Source organism: Patella vulgata, chromosome 3 (assembly GCF_932274485.2).
Source record: "Patella vulgata chromosome 3, xgPatVulg1.2, whole genome shotgun sequence".
Lineage (NCBI taxonomy): Eukaryota > Metazoa > Mollusca > Gastropoda > Patellidae > Patella > Patella vulgata.
In genome coordinates this window covers 1,069,777-1,095,633 of record NC_065881.2, presented here as the reverse complement: position 1 = coordinate 1,095,633, position 25,857 = coordinate 1,069,777, and the positions used below count along the sequence as shown (strand labels likewise).

At 35.0% G+C, this 25,857-nt stretch overlaps 1 protein-coding gene across 1 annotated transcript; it reads right to left on the bottom strand.

Annotated features, from left to right (window-relative positions):
- Window positions 1-4,320: 4,320 nt before the first annotated feature.
- LOC126816889 (ras-related protein Rab-2) lies at window positions 4,321-25,809 on the bottom strand. The gene is made up of 8 exons (XM_050543688.2): window positions 25,697-25,809; window positions 16,843-16,914; window positions 16,094-16,161; window positions 13,544-13,626; window positions 13,134-13,226; window positions 12,624-12,735; window positions 11,210-11,278; window positions 4,321-7,749 (listed from the first exon to the last, which is right to left on the bottom strand). The coding sequence occupies exons 1-8, from the start codon at window positions 25,740-25,742 to the stop codon at window positions 7,654-7,656; spliced, it is 639 nt and encodes a 212-aa protein (XP_050399645.1). The 5' UTR covers window positions 25,743-25,809; the 3' UTR covers window positions 4,321-7,653.
- Between the last annotated feature and the right edge of the window lie 48 nt (window positions 25,810-25,857).

The following is a 25,857-nucleotide window of genomic DNA, read 5'->3' as shown; positions in this document are numbered from 1 at the left end:
TTAGGGTTGGGATTAGCCCTAGCCCTGTTTATATCTCGTGACCTATGACCAAACTTGAAGTTGGTCATATCAAAAAGATCTAACCGTCCAATACATCGTGCAATTTCACACCAAGTTTCTAGTTTGGGTCACTATACACACTGATCAGCAGTGAATATTCGCTAGGCCGCTGGGAGCAAATTCTTGTGAACGAGAAGACCAGAAATGGAAGTCAATGGGACAGAATGTCGAGATCAGCTTGTCAATTCCTTCTGTTGACAGATTTGCACAGTCTGTCGCCACACGACCCACTCACTAGTGGTACTACTAACTGGGCGGTTCTCGAAGGAGTGGAAGAATGATGTCATATGGAATCGAGCGCCGTGACTATGATAGTGATGAGATAGTATAAGACAGTGGAAGAATGATGTCATAATAGAATTGATAGATAGGGTCGAAAGGGACTGATACCATGTCCGTTCACAATTTCCCCTGTAGCAACCACACACTTCATTTCATCTGTAGAAAGATATGGTATAAGGGAGGTAATCCATGTTAATAAAACAAATTTGGCGAGAACTACCTGTCGAACGTTGGCTGAACACTCCAAGTCAAAGAGAGAGAGAAATGTGGTTTAACGTCCACTCGACACAAACTAGGTCATTTCTGGACTAACACATGGTTCAATTTTATTTTAATAATTCGCTTGCGCGTAGGGGTCTTTAGCAGTGGGAGGAAACCGGAGGACCCGGAGATAACCATGAGGTTGGACAGGCGACCCTACTCCTTGCCACGTACAACCGGGTAATCAAAACCCAGCCAGTTGGTTGACTCAGTGACCGTATGATACAGCACGCACGTGCTAACCACTCGACCGACCCCCCCCCCCTCTCCATGTCAATCTTTCTAACTGGGATTGTTTGGTTTCATTGGATGTTTTGCTACTGACGCACGAGGTCGCAAAAAAGTGTTGCTTTTTTCAGTGTGATGAACAAATAATAATATAAAATAATAAAACAGATGAAAACGTCGAATCAGTCTGATTAAAACACAGATCCTATTTCGTTTCTTTTTTATAATTTAAAATTTCGTTTTACTTGTCTTTCCTACGCTAGGATCTGGAAGAGTTGTTTTGTTATATAACCGGCCGCATTTTGGTTGAAGTGAGGGATAAGCCAATGGAACGGTCTGTTACGGCGAGTTCTTGGCGTGCCATGCACGGAACTGTGGGTAAATCACTAGAAACGTCACCGCTGATTGATTAATCCATGTCTGGCGTCATAGAGTCAAAAGCCGCTCCTCGTGCGACCCCTGACACGACCTTCGAAACAACTTGTCAGATCTTCATGCAGCGTTGGCCATCGAAAGTATAAAAAAAACGAAACGAAATATAGATCTGTATTTTAATCAGATTGGCGTTGAATTTATGAAGCTGTACGCTCCTATATTACAACTACAGTGAAAGTTTCAGAGAAAGCGGGGTTTGGATGGCTGAATGGTTAGCGTGCGCGTGTTGTATCATAAAGTATGTCATTGAGTCGACTGGCGTGGTTTCGAATCCCCGGTTGTACCTGACAAGAAGTAGGGTCGCCTGTCCAACCTCGTGGGTTTTCTCCGGGTCCTCCGGTTTCTTCCCACTGCTAAAGACCCCTATGCGCAAGCGAATTATTGAAATAAAATTAAAAATCATATGTTAGTCCCGAAATGACCTAGTTTGTGTCGGGTGGACGTTAAACCCCATTTCTCTCTCTCTTCAGAGAAAGTAGTAATACAGGTTTTATAATGTTATATTACCAGTATGTATATAAAGGTGTTTCAGAGAAGGTAGTAATAAACGTTTTATGAGCGTGTCGCGAGAAAACCATGCAGAACGTGCTAAGGCTTCAATCACAGATTTTGACCAAATTTGGTTTATAAGTTGGGATAGTCCCAAAACCCATAAATGTGCAATATTAGATAAATCTTTCAATTCCTGACTGAGAAAATTGAAAAAAAAAAAACATTTTTCATGTGGTGAAATTGACAAAATCTGTCTTTTCTCAAATATCAAGTTTGGCAAGTCCTTACACCTTTACTATACGTAGCAGAAAGACCAAACTCACACAGTTTGTAGATGACTCAGTGCTGTTACCACAATATTAACTTCAGACGATTCTGGCGAACGAGATCTGTATACGGACTGGATATCAAAGCCTGGTTAAATTCCCCATTTTTCGTCACCCAAAGTTTGACGCCCTATAGCTACTTCTTTCATGGGGTGGGTTTAAAAAAGTTATGCTCACGTGAACAAGCAACCCCCCAACATTTGATACAAAAAATAAAAATGATCGGAATCGAATTGACAAAAACTAGGTAAAGGAAACAATAACCCATGAAATTAATCTGTAATTTCCCTATTTTGGAGATAATTAACCGTAGTAGATAAAAAAAACCCCTAACAATTTATTTTCCATTTCATTCATATGGTGTTTACTACCAGCCATAAAATACATTAGTATCTGTTTTATAAAAAATATCTTGAAAAAAAAATACTTTCAAAGGCCTGTAATCGTTCATGGCTCATCTGGCGTCGACGGGAATTGGCTTCCGCAGTTGTCCACGACCTTCCATTGGAGTATCGACGTGCTCAATCTTAACAAAACATATCCATTACTCTCAAATAGACATTATTTTAAATAAAATAATCCAACGAAAATGACAAATTCACCTAAAAGTGAGATTCGAACCACCAACCGCACGACTTCCCCCGACCCACCCGCTCACCGAGTTGCTTGTCCCAGGGCCCCAAGGTCCATGTGGGCCCTGTTCTGGGGGTTTGCCTAGGGCCTCTCTCTTATTCTAAATCCGGCCCTGAAGGTGCAGCTGACCGTGCCCGAGAGCCGTAGCTACCATACTACACTGTTCAATGTCACCCACTTCGACGCAAGGATTCGTGGCCGTTAATATTTAAGCTTCCACATTTCTGTATTGTAGAAATCAGTGGATTTGAAAAAATGAATAGTGGAAACATGCTCTGAAATTAAACATTTTGTAGCCATTTTCGGTAACCTGTTTGAAAATGAAATCTTAAAGAGACAATACAACAAATATGTTAAAGGGACAATACGACAATACCAAATATACAATAAATACAAATACACACTTATATAGAGTACAACATGGTACAAATAATGGCTATGGATATGATGAAAACGTATAAAAGTCACAAATTTTATTTCTCTAATTAAATTTGCAAAAAAATGTATCACAAAAGCTTATTTTTAGCACTTTTCAATAAGCTGTATATTTTAAGTATGTTGCATTCCGGTCATTTTTTTACACCTATGGATACTATGTGCTTAGCACTTCAAAACCATCCAAAGAAATTCTACTTGCGACCATGACAGTTACAGTATATCTTTTTCTGCACTATAAGGACAATGTGAATTTGGTACCCTAAAACAAGTCCACACAAAATAAGTATGTACTGATTTTTTTTTTTTCAAATTAGTGTTGGGTGGAAGTTGACCACCTGCTTTATCAGACAGGCTCAAAATTAGAAGGTTGCTATTCCACCATAGAATGCAGTCTGTGCTTAAAAAAGGGTGATAAATACACATGTGAAAATCGCAATTTTACCCATAAAATGAATAATTCCTGTACAGTCCTTTAGAGCGACATCAGACTGTAACCACTTCAGCATGTCACTTCTTGCCCCTAGGGGGTGTCATACCATAAGTTTGATCAAAAACTTCCGACCCCTCATCTTGGCACTTTTTGCATTACACTCTTATAACGTTATATTACCGGTGTTATATTATTTATGATTTGATGATCATGTAGAAAGTTGTGAGTCATTTGTCAGATTTGGTGAAACCCCAAGACTTGACATGGCATTACATCGACCATGCGTCCAAGGATTTATTTGGTTGCAAATTGTTTAAAGCTTTGTGAAAGGCTTGTTTCTTGCCTTCAGATTTTAAGAGGTCAAGTTTAAGATGAGTTATCTCCCATCTAACTAGAAACAGACATGTAACAATTCTATGTAATACAATTAGAGTTTATTGCTGAGAATCTTAGTTGAAAGGTGACTCAGTAACGAACAATAATTATATTACATAGAATTACGTCCTCAGACCTGGATTAAACAGGGGTGGGGGTCCTGGCAGGGTACAGTGCCTAGTTGGGATGTACGTTAAAGACCCCTGGAATTCAATGACGAGTAGGTAGACACACCGCTGTCCTGGCCAAACTGAACGTCCTTATTTGCCCAGTTGGTGAAGAAAGGAACAGTGCTAAACTCCCATTTCATTTTGATATGCAAACGGTTAAGATATTATTCATAAACTGAGTAGTTATTAGTTGATATTTTTAAAGTTTATTGCACAAGAAAACTAAAAACAAAAACAATTAGTTACTACACAGAGTGGAAATCTTGGATAAATACAATCAACCATACAGAGATGAAAACAATATCAGAAATAATAAAATAAATATATAAAGATGTATCAAGAGTCAAGTTAGAAATAAAACAGGGCATATTTATCGACAGGCAACTGTGACAAAGTATGTGGAAAATATAGCCAACAATTATTCATGTGACATTATATTCGTTGAATTATGTTTTCATTAACAGTGCCGTTATTCTTACAGTTGCCATTAGCTCCTTACATGAATTTTATTTAACATTAAAAGAGTCCTAATAAATTCTACCACATCTAATATAACATTATTACTTCTAGGGATGCAAACTTGAACAATTGTTCGAAATAGAATTTTACCAATAAGTTGAACAGAAATATTTATACGTTCAACGAAGGTCTTATTCACAAAAATTATTTTAAGGATTCTAAATTTTCATTGGTTAAAAGCTAAATTTCTGAGTACAGACTGAAGATATTAACCGACTTCAAAATATGAGCAGTTTCTGAATTCATTTCATACAATAATTGTTTTATGAGCACAATCATTAATCATCTTCTTCCCTAAAACTAACGAATACATAAATGTATATTTAACTTACTATTCAGAATAAACGTATAAATAAAACCCTGAATATTTCTAGCACTGATAGATAAAAGATTTCAAACAGATGAGACAAAATACAATATTAACAACATCTGGTCCCGAGACTGTTGAACATTTTTTTGTTCCTATCACCTCCCAAACACAATGTAGAGCAAAAAAAAAAACGTTTTGTAATCTCGGGACCAGGTGAGTGATGAGCCAACATGTATCATGAATATTGTAGCTACCGTAAACATTTACACATACAAGAGTTTATCCCTTTATAAAACTTCCCCCAGAATCTATTTAACCCATACTTTCTGATTTTAGAAGGCAAGAAAGAATTCACTTGGTACATGAAAATATCGACTACCCCAGTTCCCTGTAAAAATTAGAGAAAAGTAATGGTTTTTTTTTTACATTTATACTTGGAACTCATTTTTGTAACAGAATATAACTCCTGCTCCCTGAATTGCCCAAGTCACTGAACCAGTAACTTAAATAGTTTACGGCACTCAGGAGGTTTCCGATGCTACAGACAGCAGTAGTTTCAGACAGTCCAACTGTTAAAGGGTTATTATAATAAAGTATATTATGATTATATATAAATGCCAGTCATGTACACGAATATAAGTATTTCTATAATAGAACAAATATACACAACAACTTTCATACGTACAACACATGGTCCTAGAGACGTCAGCTGATGAAATCAAAATTCATTTTCCAAAATATAAAGTACAATAAACAATACCGTATGCATTTTTTCATCCCAATATAGTGTTTATTTTAATATTCAAATTTTCAAACAGTAAGGAGTATAACAATAATGGATTCACTAACATTTAATAATAAAACTAATCAATCATACAACATAACTTTTAATATTCTTCTAAAATGTGAACTATATTTGGGCTAATCTATTATTTATTTCTGGACAATTTACTGGGGTTTTTTCTTGTGTACATATTTTGTAATTTTGTAAAAGCAACTGAATGAAAGATACAGACTAAGAGATGGTTAAGTTAGATAATTTGTGCTAAAGCCAATATTTACATACAGCCAAGTATAGTTTTAGGAAAGCATGCAATCCAAATAACGGACTAGGACTATACACAGACCGACTGTACACCTGTGGTGTGTATCATAACAAGATCAGATCAGCAGTGGAGTTGTCGAGACGACTTCCATGTTTATCTGCTTCCTTCCATAGGTGTGTTTTATGAAAACAAGGGAGGCAATCGACTTATTGAACAATGCTAACATAGTGAATATACAAGCATGTGAGTTAAAACTGAGAGATACAAGATAATGATGATATATAACAATATCAATATTTACATCCAGACTTTATATAATACATTATATTATTATAACCCTAGTTAATATAATATTACTCTCTTGTTCTAAACACCAGATATAGTCAGTTTAATATAACTTTACAGTCAGTTTAATATAACTTTACAGTCAGCCTCACGGGCGCTTTTAATATAACCTTTATACAGTCAGTTTAATATAACTTTACAGTCCGTTTCACAGGCGCTATTAATGTGACTTTACAGTCAGTTTCACGGACGCTATTAATATAACGTTTCCACATAATAATAGTGTAATAATATGTGTACTAGACGGAGGGTGTTAACAGTAAGCATACACTGCTTCGTGCGCCATCACTATGTACTTAAAATAAAACCACTGACTTTATCCGGCTTTTAAAATTAGAGGGCAACAGTTATCTAACTGGGAGATAATCACAGGCAATAACAAATATTTTTACAATTTTTTTTAGAATTCTTTCGATCGAAAAGTCACATTAATTTTTTTTACAAGGGATTATTTTAATTTTATTTTTAATTATTCACTAGGATGTTTCCTAAAGATCCAGATTCTCAACTGTATTACAAATTGGCACGGTGTTCTAAACATTGTTCTACCAATAACACTTTCTCCAATCTGATTAAAATATACATCTATATTTTGTTTCTTTTTTTTTATACTTTCGATGGCCTCTACTACATAAAGATCTGACCGGTTCTAGTGGATGGTCACGTCAACGGTCGTACCAACGGCTTTTGACCCTATGACATCAGACATTGATTAATCAATCAGCGTTGACGTTTCTAATGGACGCCAAGAACTTGCCGTAACAGATAGTTTCATTGACTAATCCCTCACTTCAACCAGAACGCATGTTATATAACAACTCTTCCAGACCCAAGTGTTGTGAAGACAAGTCAAACGAAATTTAGAACTATAAAAAATGAAACGAAATAGGATCCGCGTGTTAATCAGATTGCAGTTTCTCTGATGAGTGCAAATGGATTTTAAGGAAATAAACAATGACATATACATGTTTTTGGTTTGTCTTCAAGTCTTTAAAACTAATAAACAGAAAGTGAAGTATGGAATGACAGACAGACAGATAGAAATTTGTCTATTTATTATAATTTTACAATATGTATACATAATGATTAATAATTATATTAAATAATTTTTTATAATTTTTTTTTCTGGCTTTTTTTACGTAATTTTTTTTGTATGTGGTACATCAAATTTGTCAGTCAAAGTGCATTTTTTTTTTCTCTGAGGAAAGGTCTTATTTCATCTCTGTTAATGACATCATCAGCATCATCACAAAGACAGAGTTATTTGCCCTTCACTGATAAATACCCTAAGATTATTATCCAATCAACAGCATCCTCCACCTTGACTGCCACCACCTCCTGGCGATGTAAGGTTCGCGTTGGCAGGTGAATGTTGGGGGCCAATCTTTATACCATTTGCCTGTAAAATATAAATATACATAGCTCCATGAACATTTATTTAGATTTTATTTAGCTAAACCTAACTTCAATACAGTCTAATGTTAATAAGACCCTACTTTCATTTTGTTTTGGGGATCACATGGCTAAGTGGGTAAGACGCTGGCTCGCTAGCCTGGAGGTCGGGTGTTTGAACCCTGCATTGGCCGAAAAAGTTCATCCAGATTTTCCAGTGTGGTTCCCCCCCTTGTCAGTGATGCAGGACCTGACAAGGACAGCTGTCTAGTCCTTCGGATGATACGAAAAACCGAGGTCCTGTGTATACATTGGAATGCACGTAAAAGATCCCTTGGTAGTTGGAATTCAATATAAGAGTAAGCAAAAGTGCCGCTGCCCGGGCAAAATTTCCCTCATGGCTTACTGTATGGCGTATGTCTGTCTTCATTAGCCCAGTATAGGAGCAGAACAGTAGGACGTTAAACCCCATTTCATTTTGTTTCGTATTGTTCATAATAATGTAATGTGTATTTATAAGCCGCTGCCCGTCTCTAGGATACATGTATAGACCGATTATACTTAAACACTTTGGCCCATATTTTCGAACAGTGTCTAAAATAATCTGTGATTAGGTCTAATCAGTAACTAGCTAATTAGTTTTTGTATTGTAGAAATTGTTACTATTGGGACAATGAATTTCAGTGGTTGTTATCCATCACATTTCCCAAAACTTCACAAAGTAATTTAGAGTATGAAATTTTTTGTATTGTAGAATTTTTTAGTATTGGGACAGTGAATTTTAGTAATTGTTATCCGTCACATTTCCCACAAGCGACCTAGTTAAGTTCACAATGGGGAGGTGAGGATTGTCTTCACTACAATAGAAAATTCTCTCGGATTAAGATCCAAATTTATCATTATTTGTCAATGTTGTATAAACTTGCAATATTTCTATTTAAAGGGAACATCACAGGTTTTAACAGAGTCTTTGAAACAAAAGTGTACGTATTAAAGTTAAGCGCCAAATTTTAGAGGAATGGTGTATTTACCTTGTCTCAGTTCCAAATATTGAGGCGTTTTGAGGTCGACGTCAAAATTGCTTTTAAGGGTTCGATTCAATTTTTTTTCATTATCTGACCTGATATTCTATTGCCGTTCCTTTCAAAATCTATACAGTGTATGACCCACGTGCTGTACTTGATAACGAAAAGTACATTTCATCTACACGTTATTTTAAAAAAATAAAAGTCTGCTTTTATCCAGACACCGTATAATACTGCTTGAGACAGGTCTCCGTTTCCAGATGAAGACTGACGGGTTTAAGTTGTTTGAAAACGTATCACATATATTAAGTTAGTTGCTCGGCCCTAAGGTAGAGGATTTTAAGACAAAATTAAGCAGTTTTATTCTCCAAAATATAATCGAGATTGACACTTTAAATAAGACCCCAGACGTAGGCCGGTCACCAGGAAGATGAAAATGTAATTATCATTTTTAATAAAGTTGTTCGCATCGCCCCGCTTGGCATGTCATTATATAAACATAAATTGTGTCTATTTCATGTTTCAGTGGAATTTAATTGGCCGTTTAGATACTGCTTTTGCACTTTTTATATTACATAACATTTTATAAGATATATTAAATATAATATCATTTATTATTTATTATATAAAAACATAAACAGTATATTTGTAATTATCAAGCTTCAAAGACCTAAAATTCAGTTATTGAGTTCGTCCTGCCGTTTTTCATTTCTTATATCTCTTTGTTGGTAATATTGTGTAAACATATGAAACGGCAACAAAGAATTTAACAAACTATTTTAATGCAACGAATGTCATTTCTAGTCAACTTTGCCTTGTGTTTTTTTCTCTACATAATCGCAAATATATATAATTATAGACAGACAGTGTAAGTTGAGTATGCGAAGAGTGTGTGTGAATTATGGAGAAAGGGGAATGTATGGTGTTAAAAATAAATAAAGGGAGCTTGGTGGGTAAGATCCCAACTCCCTAACCAGGAAGTTCATCTGGATTTTCCTGCCTACAGAAGATCCGAAAAAACCCTTACAGTTGGAATTCAAAATAAAAGTCTGTAGTGCTGCTGTTCTTGATAAAATACTCTGATGGCAAACTGTATTAGCCCAGCAGAAGCAGATAAGAAGGACGATAAACCCCATTTCATTTCATTTCAAAATAAATGTTGTTTCATGCTTATTTGGTTCATAACTGCATAACTGAATGTATCATAATGGCATATCCATGGACTTAATCCTTTCTTCAACTACTCCCCTGAGATGACAAATATTTGGCGTGACTTAGTCAATTTACAGTAGAACTGACAATAAGTCCAAGTCAAAAACGTTCTAACCAGGGTTCTTAATCCATTTTGAAATGAACCGGCCACGGGTAGGCCTAACAGATAGTCGTCTTTTCAACAACAAACATGTTGGTTTATGCATACTCTATTCACGACAGTAATTGCATAATTCACTAATTGAATAACGTATTCGGGATAATAATAGCTGAAACTCCTTTGATTGCAAAGGAGTAAGATATCTTGTCAGTAGTCTGTCAGAGGTGTGGATTTTCTATGCTCCAATCAGGCTTGTAGATAGATTCTGCTTGAAATTTTACCAGCCCTTCAATTTTTGACATATTTTGTTGCATTTGGATTGGGAAGATATTGTTTTCAAATAACATGTTCCAATTTTCTTTACATATTCTTAAACATACATTATGCAAGAGCTAAATCTGTTTGTTGCAGGTCTTTCTTTAGGTCTGAAATGTTTTCTAAATTATAAATTAGACATTAACTTATCCAGACCATAATCAACTCTAGATGGCATCGCTAGCCTGCGATCATTAGTGGATTATGAGCCGATTTACTGCATAACTCTCCTTCACGATTTAACGATTAAATGGATAATCGAGACTATGCTGTTTATCGTACTGACTTTAGTAATGATGATCGAGGCTAGGCGGAAATTTCAATCATAGTGGATCAATTTGAATGAAATTTTCAGCAAATTGCCTTTACATCATCTAGTCTTTAACTATTATAGTGAGAACTGCCAACTCGTTATCAAATCTCCCATAATGTATCTTTAAGTGCTTTTACACTTAAATTTAGCGGTATTTATTTCATTTTAAGGATATTTTTTTTAAATTCAAATTTTATGGCATGTAAATTGACTGACAGTTATCTTCTGAAACCTGTCAATTTAACAGCGAGTCAGTCCAGACAGGTTAACATGAGTGAATCAAGAGACCTGGGCCCTTATTCATGAAAACTTAAACTAAGATACAACCGAAATTTTAAGAAATACTCCAACTTTGTTGGATATATGCAAATTGATTTTACTGGTCAGCCAATCGAATTGCAGTATTTCTTAAAATTTCGATTGTATCTTAGTTTAAGTTTTCGTGAATAAGGGCCCAGGTCTGGACAATTCGACCACCATATACACAGATCTAACCACTCACCTCATTATTTATATCAAAGACACCATCTTGGATTTTTTGATAGATTTCTTTTGCTGTGTTAATAAAAGCCTGAAACAAAAAATGTATTCAGTTAATTCTCTGTACTAGTAGTTACCTTCACTAATGTTTATATGGGAGGTTTCAGAGAGAGAGAGAAATGGGGTTTAACGTCCACTCGACACAAACTAGGTCATTTCGGGACTAACATGGTTTTAATTTTATTTCAATAATTCGCTTGCGCGTAGGGGTCTTTAGCAGTGGGAGGAAACCGGAGGACCCGGAGAAAACCCACGAGGTTGGACAGGCGACCCTACTCCTTGTCACGTACAACCGGAGATTCGAAACCACCACAGTTGACTAAATGACAGGCTTTATGACACAGCGAGCGCATGTGCCAACCATTCAGCCATCCAACCCCCTGGGAGGTTTCATGTTATATTTACTTCATATATTTATACAAAACATATGAAATGATACAATGTTCTATGATGTCAATTTGCCCTGATAGAGGCACTACAGTATGCTCTTATTATGAATCTCATCTGTCAAGATGTTTTTTACATGCATGGCAATGTGTACACAGAATTCGGTTTTCCGTACCATCCAAAACACTACACACTGTTCCTTGCCAGGCTCTCCATCCTGCATCAGGCCAGAAAATCCAAAGGAACTTTGTCGACCAGAACATAGATAGATCTCCAGTGCTTCACTGAGTCACCGTGCCTCCCTATGTTTAAACTAGATGTGTAAAAGTTATATTCACACATCTACTTTAAAGTAGCTAAGTCTCTAACTCAATATCATTCAAAATCTTCGACATTGAAAACACGATTTATTTGTCGGTTTGTTGTGATCTTACCGGGAAAAGATGGCCTTCTGGTATCCAATATTTAAAGACAAAATAAACATTTTACCATTGGTACACGAATCGTGTACCATAATGCGTTTCAGCGCCATTTGGAACAAGGGACTCAAAGAACGCGGCTAGACATATTTCACAAGTCATGTCAAACGGTGACGCTATATTCTTATCTGGAGAACAGGCCCAATAAATAATATCGGCGTAGACTGGAATAACCAGATGCTAGAGATTGAAATTCGATTAAGAATACTGGTATGTTTCGCCGAACCTAACTGATTAAAAATTACAGTAAAAACAGAAACGTTTGAATGTAAATCAATTTATATTACATTCATATTACATTATTGTATGCGTTGCGACCCATTTGTGTCAATTTCTAGGTCCCAAATATTAGCGACTTAGCTCCTTTAAAATAGCTGTGTAACCGGGTGTTGCATTTCCATTATCTGAGAAAAAATTATTCTGGTTTGCATAAACTCCTTGCTCCTCATAAATTTGGTGCCTGATCGAACAGGAGAAACATGTATATTATCCACAACGTCTTTAACTTACTTCTTCTACATTTGCAGCTGTTTTAGCAGAAGTTTCCATAAATATTAATCCATGTTCCCTGGCAAAAGCTTCACCTTCTTCTTTTTTAACTTCTCTTCTGGCTTCTAGATCACTAAAACACAGGAATTTAATATTACAGATAGATACATAGTGAGGATATCAAGTTTTACAGATAGATACATAGTGAGGATATCAAGTTTTACAGATAGAGACACAGTGAGGATATCAAGTTTTACAGATAAATACACAGCGAGGATATCAAGTTTTACTGATAAATACACAGCAAGAATATCAAGTTTTACTGATAGATACACTGACAAGGAGGAACTAGACCCTACATCCTGCCTGACTGACAAGCGGAAACAATACCCTACATCCTGCCTGATTGACAAGGGGAAACCAGGCTCAAAAATCCTAGGACCTCCTTGCTAATGGGTCAGCGCCATATTGACTAGATGGTTTAATTTCCTGGATATGTGGCACTATTTGTAAGAGGATGAACTATCTTACCTTTTGTTACCTATAAGCATTATAACCATATTAGAATTAGAATGTTGACGAGCATCTTCTAACCAGGTTGTTAAATGATTAAATGTATCTCGTCTAAAAAAAAAAAAATAAAAAAAAATATATAACAAACTTTGGAAGAATAACCAGTCATATTTCCAAACAGCAACTTGTAAGAGATACATGTAGCGTCAAAACCTCTGGTGGGTCCATAGGTTAGATAATCTAATTCTTTCTATTATTCTTGGGGCCACACCAATTCACAGAGATCAACATGAAACTTGTCATGCATATTCTCTGGACGATTATTGCAGAATTTGACAGAATTTAAAGATGTCTTACTGTCTAGTAAAGTCGAGAATTACAGGCAGATAAACAGTTGTCACCTTGATGTTATATTGTAGATAACTTACCGAGTAATATCATAAACTAACAAAGCCCCAGCAGCACCTCTATAATATGATCTGGTGATAGATCTAAATGATTCCTGACCGGCCTGAAATATACAATATATTTACATGTATCAGTTTTTAATTAACTTTTATCATAATTAACATTTATTCTGTAATGAGAGAGAGAGAGAGAGAGAGAGAGAGTGGGTTAACATCCACTCCTTTCAACACAAACAGGGTATTTCGGGACTAAGATAAGGTTCAATTTTATTTCAATCATTCGCTTGTGCGTAGGGGTCTTTAGCAGTGGGGAGAAACCAGAAGACCCGAAGAAAACCCACGAGGTTGGACAGGCGACCTAAGTCCTTGTCATGTACAACCCGGGTAGCGAAACCACACCAGCTGACTCAATGACAGACCTTATGATACAGTGCACATGTGCTAACCATTCGGCCATCCCCCCACCCCCGATCCAGCAATAAACAATTATGCCTATTGGTGATTTTGTAATACCAACCAACCTATATGTAAACACAATCTAATTAAAATACAGATCTATAATTCGTTTCGTTTTTTATACTTTCGATGGCCTACACTACATGAAAATCTGACAAGTTATAGCAAGATGTCATGTCAGGGGTCAAAAGACCGACTTATGACCCTTTTGACGTCAGACATTTGATTAACCAATCAGCATTGATGTTACTAGTGGATTACCCACAGTTCCGTGAAAAACATGCCTAAAGCTCGCCGTAACAGACCGTTTCATTGGCTTATCCCTGACACCATTCAGAACACGAGTTAAATAACAACTCTTCCAGATCCAAGTGTAGTAAAGACAAGTAAAACGAAATTTTGAACTATAAAAACGAAACGAAATAGGATCTGTGTTTTAACCAGATTGATGTAAACAGTGTTAAAGATGGATGACAATTCAATTCTTAGATTGGATGCTCCCTGTCCCTTGAAATAGATTCCCAGGTCTTACATCCCCTCACCACTTTGTAATGATATCAATAATGGCATTACATTTATAAAACAAGTTATCAATATGCTCCTTCAAACCGGCCATAAATTGAATATTGAGAAGATTATAATTGTATTTGACATAGTTTACTAGAGAACAGTTTGTAATATGTAAATGTATAGAAGATTAAATAAATACAGCTTAATCAAAATGATTTAAACATTAAGGAAAAAACAACTGTCACATTAAATGTATGTGGTAACAGATGTTGAGATTACACTGACGGGGAACAGATGTTAAATATTACAGATACTTGTATTATATGTTGTCAACTTGTCCCACAGAACAAGGCTTGACATTTCATAATATATATCATAGCATCATTGTCATAACATTATCAGCTATGAATTTCACACTAAACAAGCTTATATATAATGATTTGTAAATATGTTATTAGTGTCTACAGGAGGCCTTGAGGTATTTACTTATCAATGTTACTCTTCATCTAAATCACACAGTCAAACTTAATGTCAAGGTTTCCGTGGAGGTCGCAATGTCTAATTGGATGCTACTGTTTTAGGGTGACCCGTGCACTCTACAGAAAGTTGGTCTCGACACGGCTAAATGTGCACGCTTCACTTGCGTGTCTCGAACTGATTTCTGACTACCCCGCACTCTCTTTGAGTCGATAACTAGCCACGGCACGTGCAATTCTCTACAAATATATCAACTATTACAGCCGTAAAAATCTATTGTTGACGATTTTGAATAGCAGTAAAATTTAGCTTCTTGGTTATTACAGCAGCTTTAGAAATTACGTTTGTTTTATTTTTTAAATTGCTTTATCATTAACTGTACCGTTAAGAGCGGCATCTTTTGGTTTAGTACAAATACTATCTCTGAATCACTTTCTTTAGCAGGAACATGATACTAGCAGTAGTTTCATTTTACTTTTACAAGTTTCTTAAAACAATTGTTGAGTTGTCTAAAGTGCTTATTTCTAAATTCAATTTCTTGTTCTAGCTTTCTGTTATGTTTCGTAAAAAAGTAGTCTTGATTATCCCGACCTGTCAATCAGACGTAGAATGGTCGATATACTGGTTAGGCGAGACTAATTTCAAAACAAGGGCACGTAACCCATCTTTTACTCAAAAGTGTCTGGATGTTATGGACGACACTTGGAACCAGTTTTCAGTCTATTATTTATAGATGATTAATGGTCATAGCTTATTAAGTACAACATGATCGTTTATTTAGTGACTATAATTGTGTGAAACTGATTTGAGGCTTGGCATATATATAAATATTGTGGCGTAATTGTCGAGATATTTGGAGATATTTATTTATGGTGGGTCACCCTAACTGTTCATGTGTCTGCAGTAAAGGGAGATAACGTAGCTATAAGTCTGGGAATTGCAAAGCAATCTAGCAACGTCCAGATGTTGTAGAACTCGAAGTTGCTGCTTCAGAAACATGCATACCGGTATCCTTATAAACACTGAATCATTTTTGGACGTTATTCCAATTTTCATATTTCAAAATCATAGTAGTCTATGCAAAGGAAAAAATAGAGAAAAAGATTCAATGTAAAATATGAAACTTACTGTATCCCAAATCTGTAATTTGATCTGTTTTCCATCGATTGTGATCATACGTGCACCAAATTCTACACCTGTTGATAAAAATAAAATATTCATGAATATTATTTCATCTTGATTATAGTATCAATCTACTGTTTCACAAAACAAAATTATTGTAATTTTTACAACTGACCTGTCACAAAAAATGCAACCCAAAAATTATCTCTATTATGAATAGTCTCAATATCTGATCACCCATCTTCTTTGATTTCCTCACCTTTTATTCATATAAGATAAAAATATCGGAAATGAAAAAAAATGAATACACTGGAGGGGTTTTCTTATGTAAAGGAGCCAAATATTCTAGGGTTTAGGTGAAAATAAAGTATTTATTTTGGGTTGATCTGATATGATATGTCAATAATTGAGGCTCTATACAACTAAAATTTCATTTTGAAATATACTGGTAAGAAAAAATGGATCGTTTCCTAATTCTACTTTTATTTTGGGTAACTATGACAATACACAATATAACATATTTGACTTTTCTGGGCCCAGATGAAAGAAACTGCACTGATTAAGATGGACATGTATGCTATGCAGTGTGCTATAGTATTATGGTAAATGAAAGTTTGTCTATTTTTACTTTGCTATTAAGCTCATCACTGTTTCAGCCCATCCTAACGACTAGAAGCCCCCTAGATGACAGAGGTCTAGTCATTGTAACAATGGGATTGTAGCGAATAATATCTATATAAATAAAAACAATTTACCTATAGTAAGATCATGAACAGGTTGAAATCTTTTATCTGTAAACTGTAACAATAGACAGGATTTACCCACACCTGTAAAAATAAAAACATTAATTAATAATTTATATTTTAAAAATACAAGTTTAAAACACCTTGCTTATATTCACCAACGTGTCTGATGAAAAACGCGATACATACACAATGAGAGAAATTGTGTCCTCCAAATCCCAAACACCAAGGGATATTTCAGTCCTTCACGTTTAAGGGGAGCTTTTGTTCCTGCTCCTCTCGACGATCGTCGGCTTTCCTTCGAAGGAGTCATTAAAGACTCCGGCAAAATAGCTAAATCGCTCTCCTAAATATTGAGATTAATAACCTACTTTCAGTTTTTGTTTACTTTTAAACTGCATATATTCAAGGTATCAGGAGCTTTTTATGACTCCAGCACAATTTTATAAAAATGAAGGACTGATATTTTATGTGTTCGCCAACATGTACAAATAACCTTTCACCTTACATGGATGTACCGTTTAAACACATTTCTATAAAAAGCTATAACTATAAGTTTTTACATAGATTCTCTTGTCATTTCTAATCCTTCACTGTACAATCACTTCAGTATTACAGATCATTTCAGTAAGCTTATATCACCATATTTTGAAATTTTTTAAAAAACTTTTCTGCTCAATATCAAACTCGGTAACATGGATAACCAGTCCCAATCCGACAGTTGTTTTTATTTTTGTTGATCTGTTTGACGACAAGGAGTTGTCTTCAGTAGTCATATGTTTTTATAAAATATTACTTCTTGTTACGTGATCAGTATACCCTAATCTTTAATTACCATATAAAAACTTATTTTATAACCTCAAGTTTTCCGTAACATGAACAGCATGTTTTCATAGCTTATATTAAATTTATGACCTAAAATTTATAATTTAAACTAAGATATCAACTTCATTTATGATCTCAGATGTCGTCTCTACTCAATTTAAAGCAGAGGGGGGGTAGGGTGTCGACATAAGACATAACGGATCAGATCTGGTGAGGAGTGGGGGGGGGGGGGGACTGAAGTTGGCGTACATGATTCACAAACAGATCTGATGAGGAGTAAAGGGGGGTCTGAAGATGGGGTATATGATTCATAAAAAGAAAATGAGCGACTGATTTTACCATTTTTCCAAATTTGATAGGCTACGACGCTTCCCCTCACCAAGCCCCTAATATTAAGACAGAATGGTTGGCCGTACAAGTGTGTCCCGTTTTCACATTAATTCACTGTTCTAATAGGGAGGGTAGAAATTTGCCGAGTTAGTCAAATGTAGGTACATGTACCACTGTCAAACTTTAAATTCCTACTATACAAAAAAAACCTCCCCAACCTGATACAGAGAAAACCGTTTTAGTACCAGTAACCCTGCATTAAAATAGTTAAATATATTTTGTGCCAATGGCTACATTTAGGAAATAACCCCCTCCCCCTTTCATAAATACTATTAGTGAAAACATCTATTGTTAAAACTTTAGGTCAACTGGTTAATCGACTATCAAAAATCACCCAACATTCACGTAACAAACAGAGCTATTCTACAATTAAAAGCTCCCTTGTTAACTGACCAATCATAACATCTGTTATCTAATTAGTATGAATGATTTAATTAACCAATGACAGGTGTTTTTACATGTAAGTTGAAGTACCTATAATCTCCTAGTGGTCATGTAATAATGGTTTAATCTCACTGTGCCCCCCAATCAACTGGTGTTATAGGGTAGTGGTGTGAAAATTTAAGTAAACAAAGGATTATAGACTGTATCCTTATTAGTACTGTTCACCTAGTTAAAATTTAATTATTCTAATGATTAAAATATATAAGTTAAGTTCACGTGTCATTGGTTAACGAGTATCTTAAATATTATTCACCTACCTTTCATTTAGACAGTACTCATATATCAATCAAATATATGATTAGAAACTCACTATCATTATATAAGGAAAGTTGTCACCCTCAATTACATTATATCTTTTAAAATGGCTCAAGTTCGCATAGGGTTTATTCCTAATTCTCAAGGAAGTAAAAATTTAGTTAATTTGGGGTATAAGTACAGAGTAAAATATATGAAACCCAATAGCAACAGCAGACTTTTACTGAAAATACAATAGTTCAATTGGATAACGGGGGACGATTGCCCCCTAAAAGACGAAAATATAAAAGAGTAGAAGAATCTATTAATGATCTAAAAATCAAACTGTTAAATGGAGTAAAAAGTGCAATTGAATATACTGACGCCATATCACATTTAGTAGGGTTATGATTTATGTTTGATACATGTATTTGTTGTTACTTTTATGAAATTTATTGTGAATAAAGTTGTTAATTAGTTTAAACCTAGTAGTTTAAAAAAAACAGACTATACTTTTAACACCATTGTATTCGATAATCCCCTTGCTTGATTAATCCCCCCATGAGAACAATAGCAGGGGGCACAGTGAGATGTCCCCGTAATAATACCCTAAAGCTAGAATCATTGATCTATAATAATCATATCTGTTGTTAAATGTTTACCTATAAGTGATTAGAGTAGAAAAGATATGTTTAATCTTCAGATTAGGACTGACTATCAGTAATCCCCCCCCCCCCCTCTGTACTCCTCAATCAGAACTTATCTTATGATTATCATTCTACATGATTTATGGTGAAAACAACACAATAAAAAGATCATCATCACATAAATAAAGTTCAGAATTTCTATAGAAAGACATGTTTTTAACATTTTGACTGCTGTAGTTTTATGTTACTATGGTAAAGATCAGTAAACTTATAAAATAAGTCAGTGTACTTCACACCAATAAAACTAACAAGATAAAGTTGCAGACAATTACACCATGTATTGTCTGTCATGGATGTAATATTACTGAATGGGTAATGACCTGTACTATATGTACAGTACCAGCAACAATAGGTGACGATTTATATAGTAGACAGGACTGAAGGTATCTATATTAGACAGGACTGAAGGTGTCTATAATAGACAGGACTGAAGGTGTCTATAGTAGACAGGACTGAAGGTATGTATAGTAGACAGGACTGAAGGTGTATCTATAGCAAAGTAATGATTAGATACAGTATGTGTGTTTAACTAATATTGATTTTCTCTTCTTACTATTTATAGTAACAAATACATTAACAAATAATAGGTCAATAATATAGCTGCCTGTCGTTGGCAATAAATAAAATAACAGTTCTAACTGTGGCCTATTTGTACTTACAAAGTAACCAGTTCTATTACTACTATTAGTAGTATTAGTGTTTAATGTTCGTTCGCATCCACCGCTGGTGAAATCACAGACAAGTTGTCTTTATTTTATTAGGCTTAACGAAAGGGTTGAGAAGACGGCCCTATCTCCAAGCCACATACACCCACACCAGGGATCGAAATCATGACCGCAAGTCTGAGATGACCGGCCAGTCAGAGGTCGAAGTGGGACACTCTAGACCATTAGGCCATCCCAACCAACCTCTCATTCATCTTGTATACCAAAAGTAAATTAAATCTGTTTCCATAGAAACACAATAATTGTAAAAAGTGAGAAAATGTCTGTATTAAGTTTTATAATGATATCCAGAACAGTTGATGTGATACGTTCCAGAGACGCGCGATTATAATAAATAAACTCCTCCCAGTAACTGATATATAACATTATTCAATATGGTTGTCAATTGTTCTTGAACATAACAATATTAGCTTACAACGCGAACTGAGAAACATAGTTTATATTACAAACGATGAGTTGAATTCAGTGTTTTAAAAACAACCATAAATCCATCACAATTCTGTTTTAACAGTTCTGTGCCATTGCGTTGAAGGTTGAAATGCAGTCAAGGGATACTTCTACCAGCCAATTCAATTGTTTTTCTATTGATTGAAGTCGAAGAGCAACAACGTGTATATGTAGATAGTTTTCTACATTTCAACCCAAACTGTTTCAATGGGGATTCTAACCATGATGACTTGCCTAGACAATTATTCATGTAAATAAATAAATTCTACATCAATGGACAGGTTTATAAAACATATAAAATGTTATATATTGAAGTTCAATAGAGTCTTTGATTTACGAGTATGTAAGTAGTGATATGCGACCCAGACGTAGCTGTAAATTTAAATAATAAAGATGTCAGATTGATTTAGTTCTGATCTCTTCCATTTTGTACAAAAAACCTCATTTCATATATTATCCCTATCAGAACCTAACAGTAGGATGTTAAACTCCATTTCATTTCCTTCCAAAATGACTGTAATTGGTGTAATAAATGCACAAGATGGATGGAAAAGAAAGACATTAATATTGTTCATGTTAGGTCAAGACAAGTAAACATCCAAGCAACACAAGATGTGGCTGATAAATTTTCTTTTCAACTGGATGAACACTTCATTGTACATTTAATAAAATAACATTTCCTTTACCATTTTTATATTTGCAGGCCCTATGACGAGTGGAATGATGCATGCCGTAAATCCTTCTGATCTTTATATATATAAACAACAAGATAACAGATTCATTGTCACGTGGATTGTCCTCAATACATGTCGTGTTATGCTAGTTCTAAGATTTTAGGGGGTTGGATGGCTGAATGGTTAGCACGTGCGAGCTGTATCATAAGGTCTGTCATTGAGTCAACTGGCGGGGTTTCGATTACCTGGTTATATGTGACAAGGAGTAGGGTCCTCTGTCCAACCTCGTGGGTTTTCTCCCGGTCACCTGGTTTCCTGCCACTTCTAAACACCCCTACTCGCAAGCCAATTATTGAAATAAAATTGAAGCATTTGTTAGTCCCGAAATGACCTAGTTGTGTCGATTGACTCTAATGCCTACACATTATTCGAATTCTAACTTTCTAACTGTCAAGGCTTCTATTATGTGTACACACAGGACCTCATTTTTTGTTCCATTCGAATGACTAAAAGCAGTTCACTGCCAGGTCCTCTGTCATACACCACTGACAAGGGAAGCAGTGGGAGAGGGGGGGCCACACTGGATAATCCTGATGAACTATCTCAGCCAATGTCCTAGTCACTGAACCAATGTGGCTACCAGCTACATGTAGGAGCTAATTACGATAATGAGTTATACTATAGTTAAACACCCTCTGTGAATAACCAGTTATTGAACTCCTCTGTACAATACCAAATAAGTTTAATAATTTAAATAGAAAATCAATATAATATTCATGTGTTCAAATTATCTAAAGGAGTGGTTTAACCAGAAACATGTGGTCAATGACTTTCATAATCAATCAAATTGGCAGTGTATTGAAATATACGACTGGATAGTAAAAGGCTACTTGTAATAACAGGTGGCTAAATGTATTAGATCGAATTGATAAGGCCAACTTCAAATTTGGTCAAAGGTCACGAGATGTAAACAGGCCTAGCGGTAATCCCAAGGCTAAACCTAACCGTAATGCTTACCCTAACCCTAACCTACAATCTCGCAACAATCACATGCCCTAGCCTTGTTTACATCTCAGTGACCTTGATGAAAATTGAGCTGGTCTTAACAAATAGATTTAGCCATATTAGATCATAAGACGCCTATCACACCTAAGCAGAATTCCTGTAATGGCTGTCATCTTGTCGTCTGGTATTGATTGGTCTTCTTTATCCTGTTTATATTGATACCTTTAAAACATGTTCAGGTACTACATTTTAATCAATGTTTATATTGATATCTTCAAAACATGTTCAGGTGCTACACGTTAATTAGTGTAGCGACATCTTGTCACGTAATACATGTAAATATTAAATCATTATATCCATTTGTGTTAATCACTTGACACAACTCACAGAATAATTAACAAAAAAACAAAAATACGATTTTACTATAGACCAGGAACTGACCATGTTGTTGGATGAAATTCAAAAATTGAATTCACCAAATCGATGCAGAATTGTTCAAAGAATAAGTAGGTCAATTGGACTTGAATTGACGGAGCCTTAGGCTTTTTCGAAGAGCGTCACCCAAAGAAGAAGAAACTCCAGTTACATTCAAATCCTTCCGAAGCAAAAATCATATCCGGAAGTACCAAAAATATTTATAAGAACATTAGAAAAGTTCACAAATAGGTTTGAAATACAGGTAAAATGGTGTTTAATGTCCTAAATTTCTGCATGAATCTGAATAATGAAGATAGGCATACACCATGCTCTAGTCCTACCAGAACAATGAAGATAGGCATGATTCACCATCAGGGGTCAAAATAATGCTTGCCTACTTGTCGAATCCATGTAACATTTCAAATGACAAGAAGAAATAATGTCTATAAAAATTCTGGCTAAAAATGTATCTGTCTAATTTATCCATTACAATATGGTTGGAAAAGGGGAATCTTTTATTTTAAAACAAATTACCTCCGCCAAAATGTGTTATAGTGAACGCTGAGTCTGTACATGTAAGCATCTCTTACAAATGAAATTGAAATACAATAAGTTATTTTATTTTTAAATTAAAAACAAAAATCAATGGTGACAACTTGAAATGACCCAGTGACAAGTAAAAAATATTTCTACTTGTCACCTGTGACCTGAGACAAGTAAAATTTTACAAACATTTCAACTCCTGTAATCACAATGCTACAGTACATAGGGAAATTTTGCATGAAAAGCACCATCATTACTGCCCACTTTTCTTCATATTTCAATTTTCAAGGTTTCGTGCATGCCAATATGTCAGTGGGACCTCATGTTATTGGTCTCATCCTTGCCAGGAACTATCTCAGCCAATACTGTGATGGAACTCAGAATTTATTTGTTACACAGCAAGCAACATTATACTGATTGATTGACTGGTGGGATCTTGATCTCATACTTTTAAACAAAACAATTAGGGTCTGTTTAATATTGTAATTATATTAGATTTTATCACATTCTGGGAGTCTGCTATTCTGATTAATAAAAACTAGAAATAATCAGATGTGAAAGGACAATTTACTCTCAGTTGTCTAAAACAAAACAGGTAGGCTACTGTCTCATTTAGGTGTAAAAAACTGACAGAATAGTTTCATTATATCAATAACAATGAATTAATTACCAGAAAACTTTAAAAATATAATAACAGGTGTCACTTATTGCCCTTGATCAACAAACTCTAATAAAATACTTCCAAAATCAAATCAATTACCAGAAAATAATGACATTGACACAATAGAAAGTACTAAAACAAGTTTGACACCACCTAGAAAGGCCGATTTCGCTCACAAACAAACTGTCCACAAGAGCAGCATGTACATGTACCCCCACCCCCCCCCCCCCATCACTAACACAATAGTAAGCTTATACTGTAGGCAATTTGGGGGAAATTAATGTAAGAATTAGATAGAAATTAGATAAAAAGCTGGCAGTTCCAGCTATAATATTTTAAAAACAGATCATGAAAAATGAAAATATATTCAAAATTTTGGTAAAAATACATTAGTCTGAATGTTATGTAGTCTCGATTAACATTGCTACCGATGTTACAATAATTAGTCTTGATTATATCAATTTTTAAATTATTAAATCGGGATCATGTTTCAATCCATAAAAATTGCGTCCATCTGATATTCTTCTAGACAGTTGATTAAAGATACATTAGTTAAGAGTTTAATAAAGAGTTGGTCATTCTTGCTATAATAATTCAAAGAAAATATTGAAAATTTCATTCAAATAACTTCATTCTCAGCCAAGTTATCATTGTTTGTAGTTTTGACAAGATGTGTGCACAGTGGTAACCAGGGCTCTGGTATTCGGGACTTAGCCTTGCTTTCCCAAAAATTAAAATTTTAAATTGGCGAACCGTTTTAATCTAGTTAAAATGTTGAGTATCCGATGCCATCGAGAGTCGATTATGGTCTTGTTTTGTTCATAAATGTTTAATTAATAGTTTATATAACATTTTAGGCCTAAAGAAAGACCTGGAATAGGCAGATTTAGCTCTTGCATAATGTATGTTTAAGGGTTTTTTAATTGTGCAGTTTCAAGGATAAATCAAGCTAATATTTACATGACAGATTATTCATTGTGATTTTATTTTACCAGGATATAATGTCTAATTTATGTAACTTTTGAGGCCAAACAAAAGAAAGACCAGCAATTTGCAATAGGCAGATTTAGCTCTTACACATGGCTATCAATATCATTCATAGTAAACATTTAATTTGCATCCTCTCAAGTTTGTAAGTTTTTGATGACAAATAGGTATTATGTGCAGGTATTGGGTTAATTTGGTGGTAAATTGTCTTGCCCTATCAAACGATCCAATTCCATCTTGTCTTCTGTCAACAAAATCCATCAGTTCAATAAGCATCTCTAAAAATAACCCTGATCTCAGTCTGACATCAGTTCAATATATTTAGCTGATTACTCGACTATTTGTTCATAATTTGTTAATGCATTAGGCCCCCCCCCCCCCGTACCTGATCGGCTAAACCAGATACATTCAGCCAAATTAATAATTTGATGGCATTTGAATTGAAGCCATTTGATATGTAGCACTATTCACCTTATTGTGTTGGGACTATATTTAGAACAAAACCATATCAAGATACCAGACAGCATTTGACACAAATAAATTAGCATAAGAATAAGCTAAAATGATATGACGAGTTTTTATCGATAAAATCCGTTATTGTTCAAATTATTGTTATGAAAAACACAATTCACCAGTCTTTATCATGCATTCATTATACAAAATCGCCATTTTGGAACCGTGTGTGAATATCGATGTTTTGTGTCGAAATAAAAGCTGAACATATTTTCAGTCGGGTCGTGAAAACGATAGATATGAAATATAAATGGCCGATCTTCAAAATAGCAACATAACGTAGATCATACATACCTGTATCCCCAATAATAATATACTTGAACAGATAGGCGTACGACATTTTGCGATGTGTAAAATTTTCTAATGTTGGTGATGTCAACGCTGCGTGACGTCACTTATTGACCCCGGAAGTTTTTGTTGATCATGTGACTTGTCGGTGTCACAGGTCGTTAAAG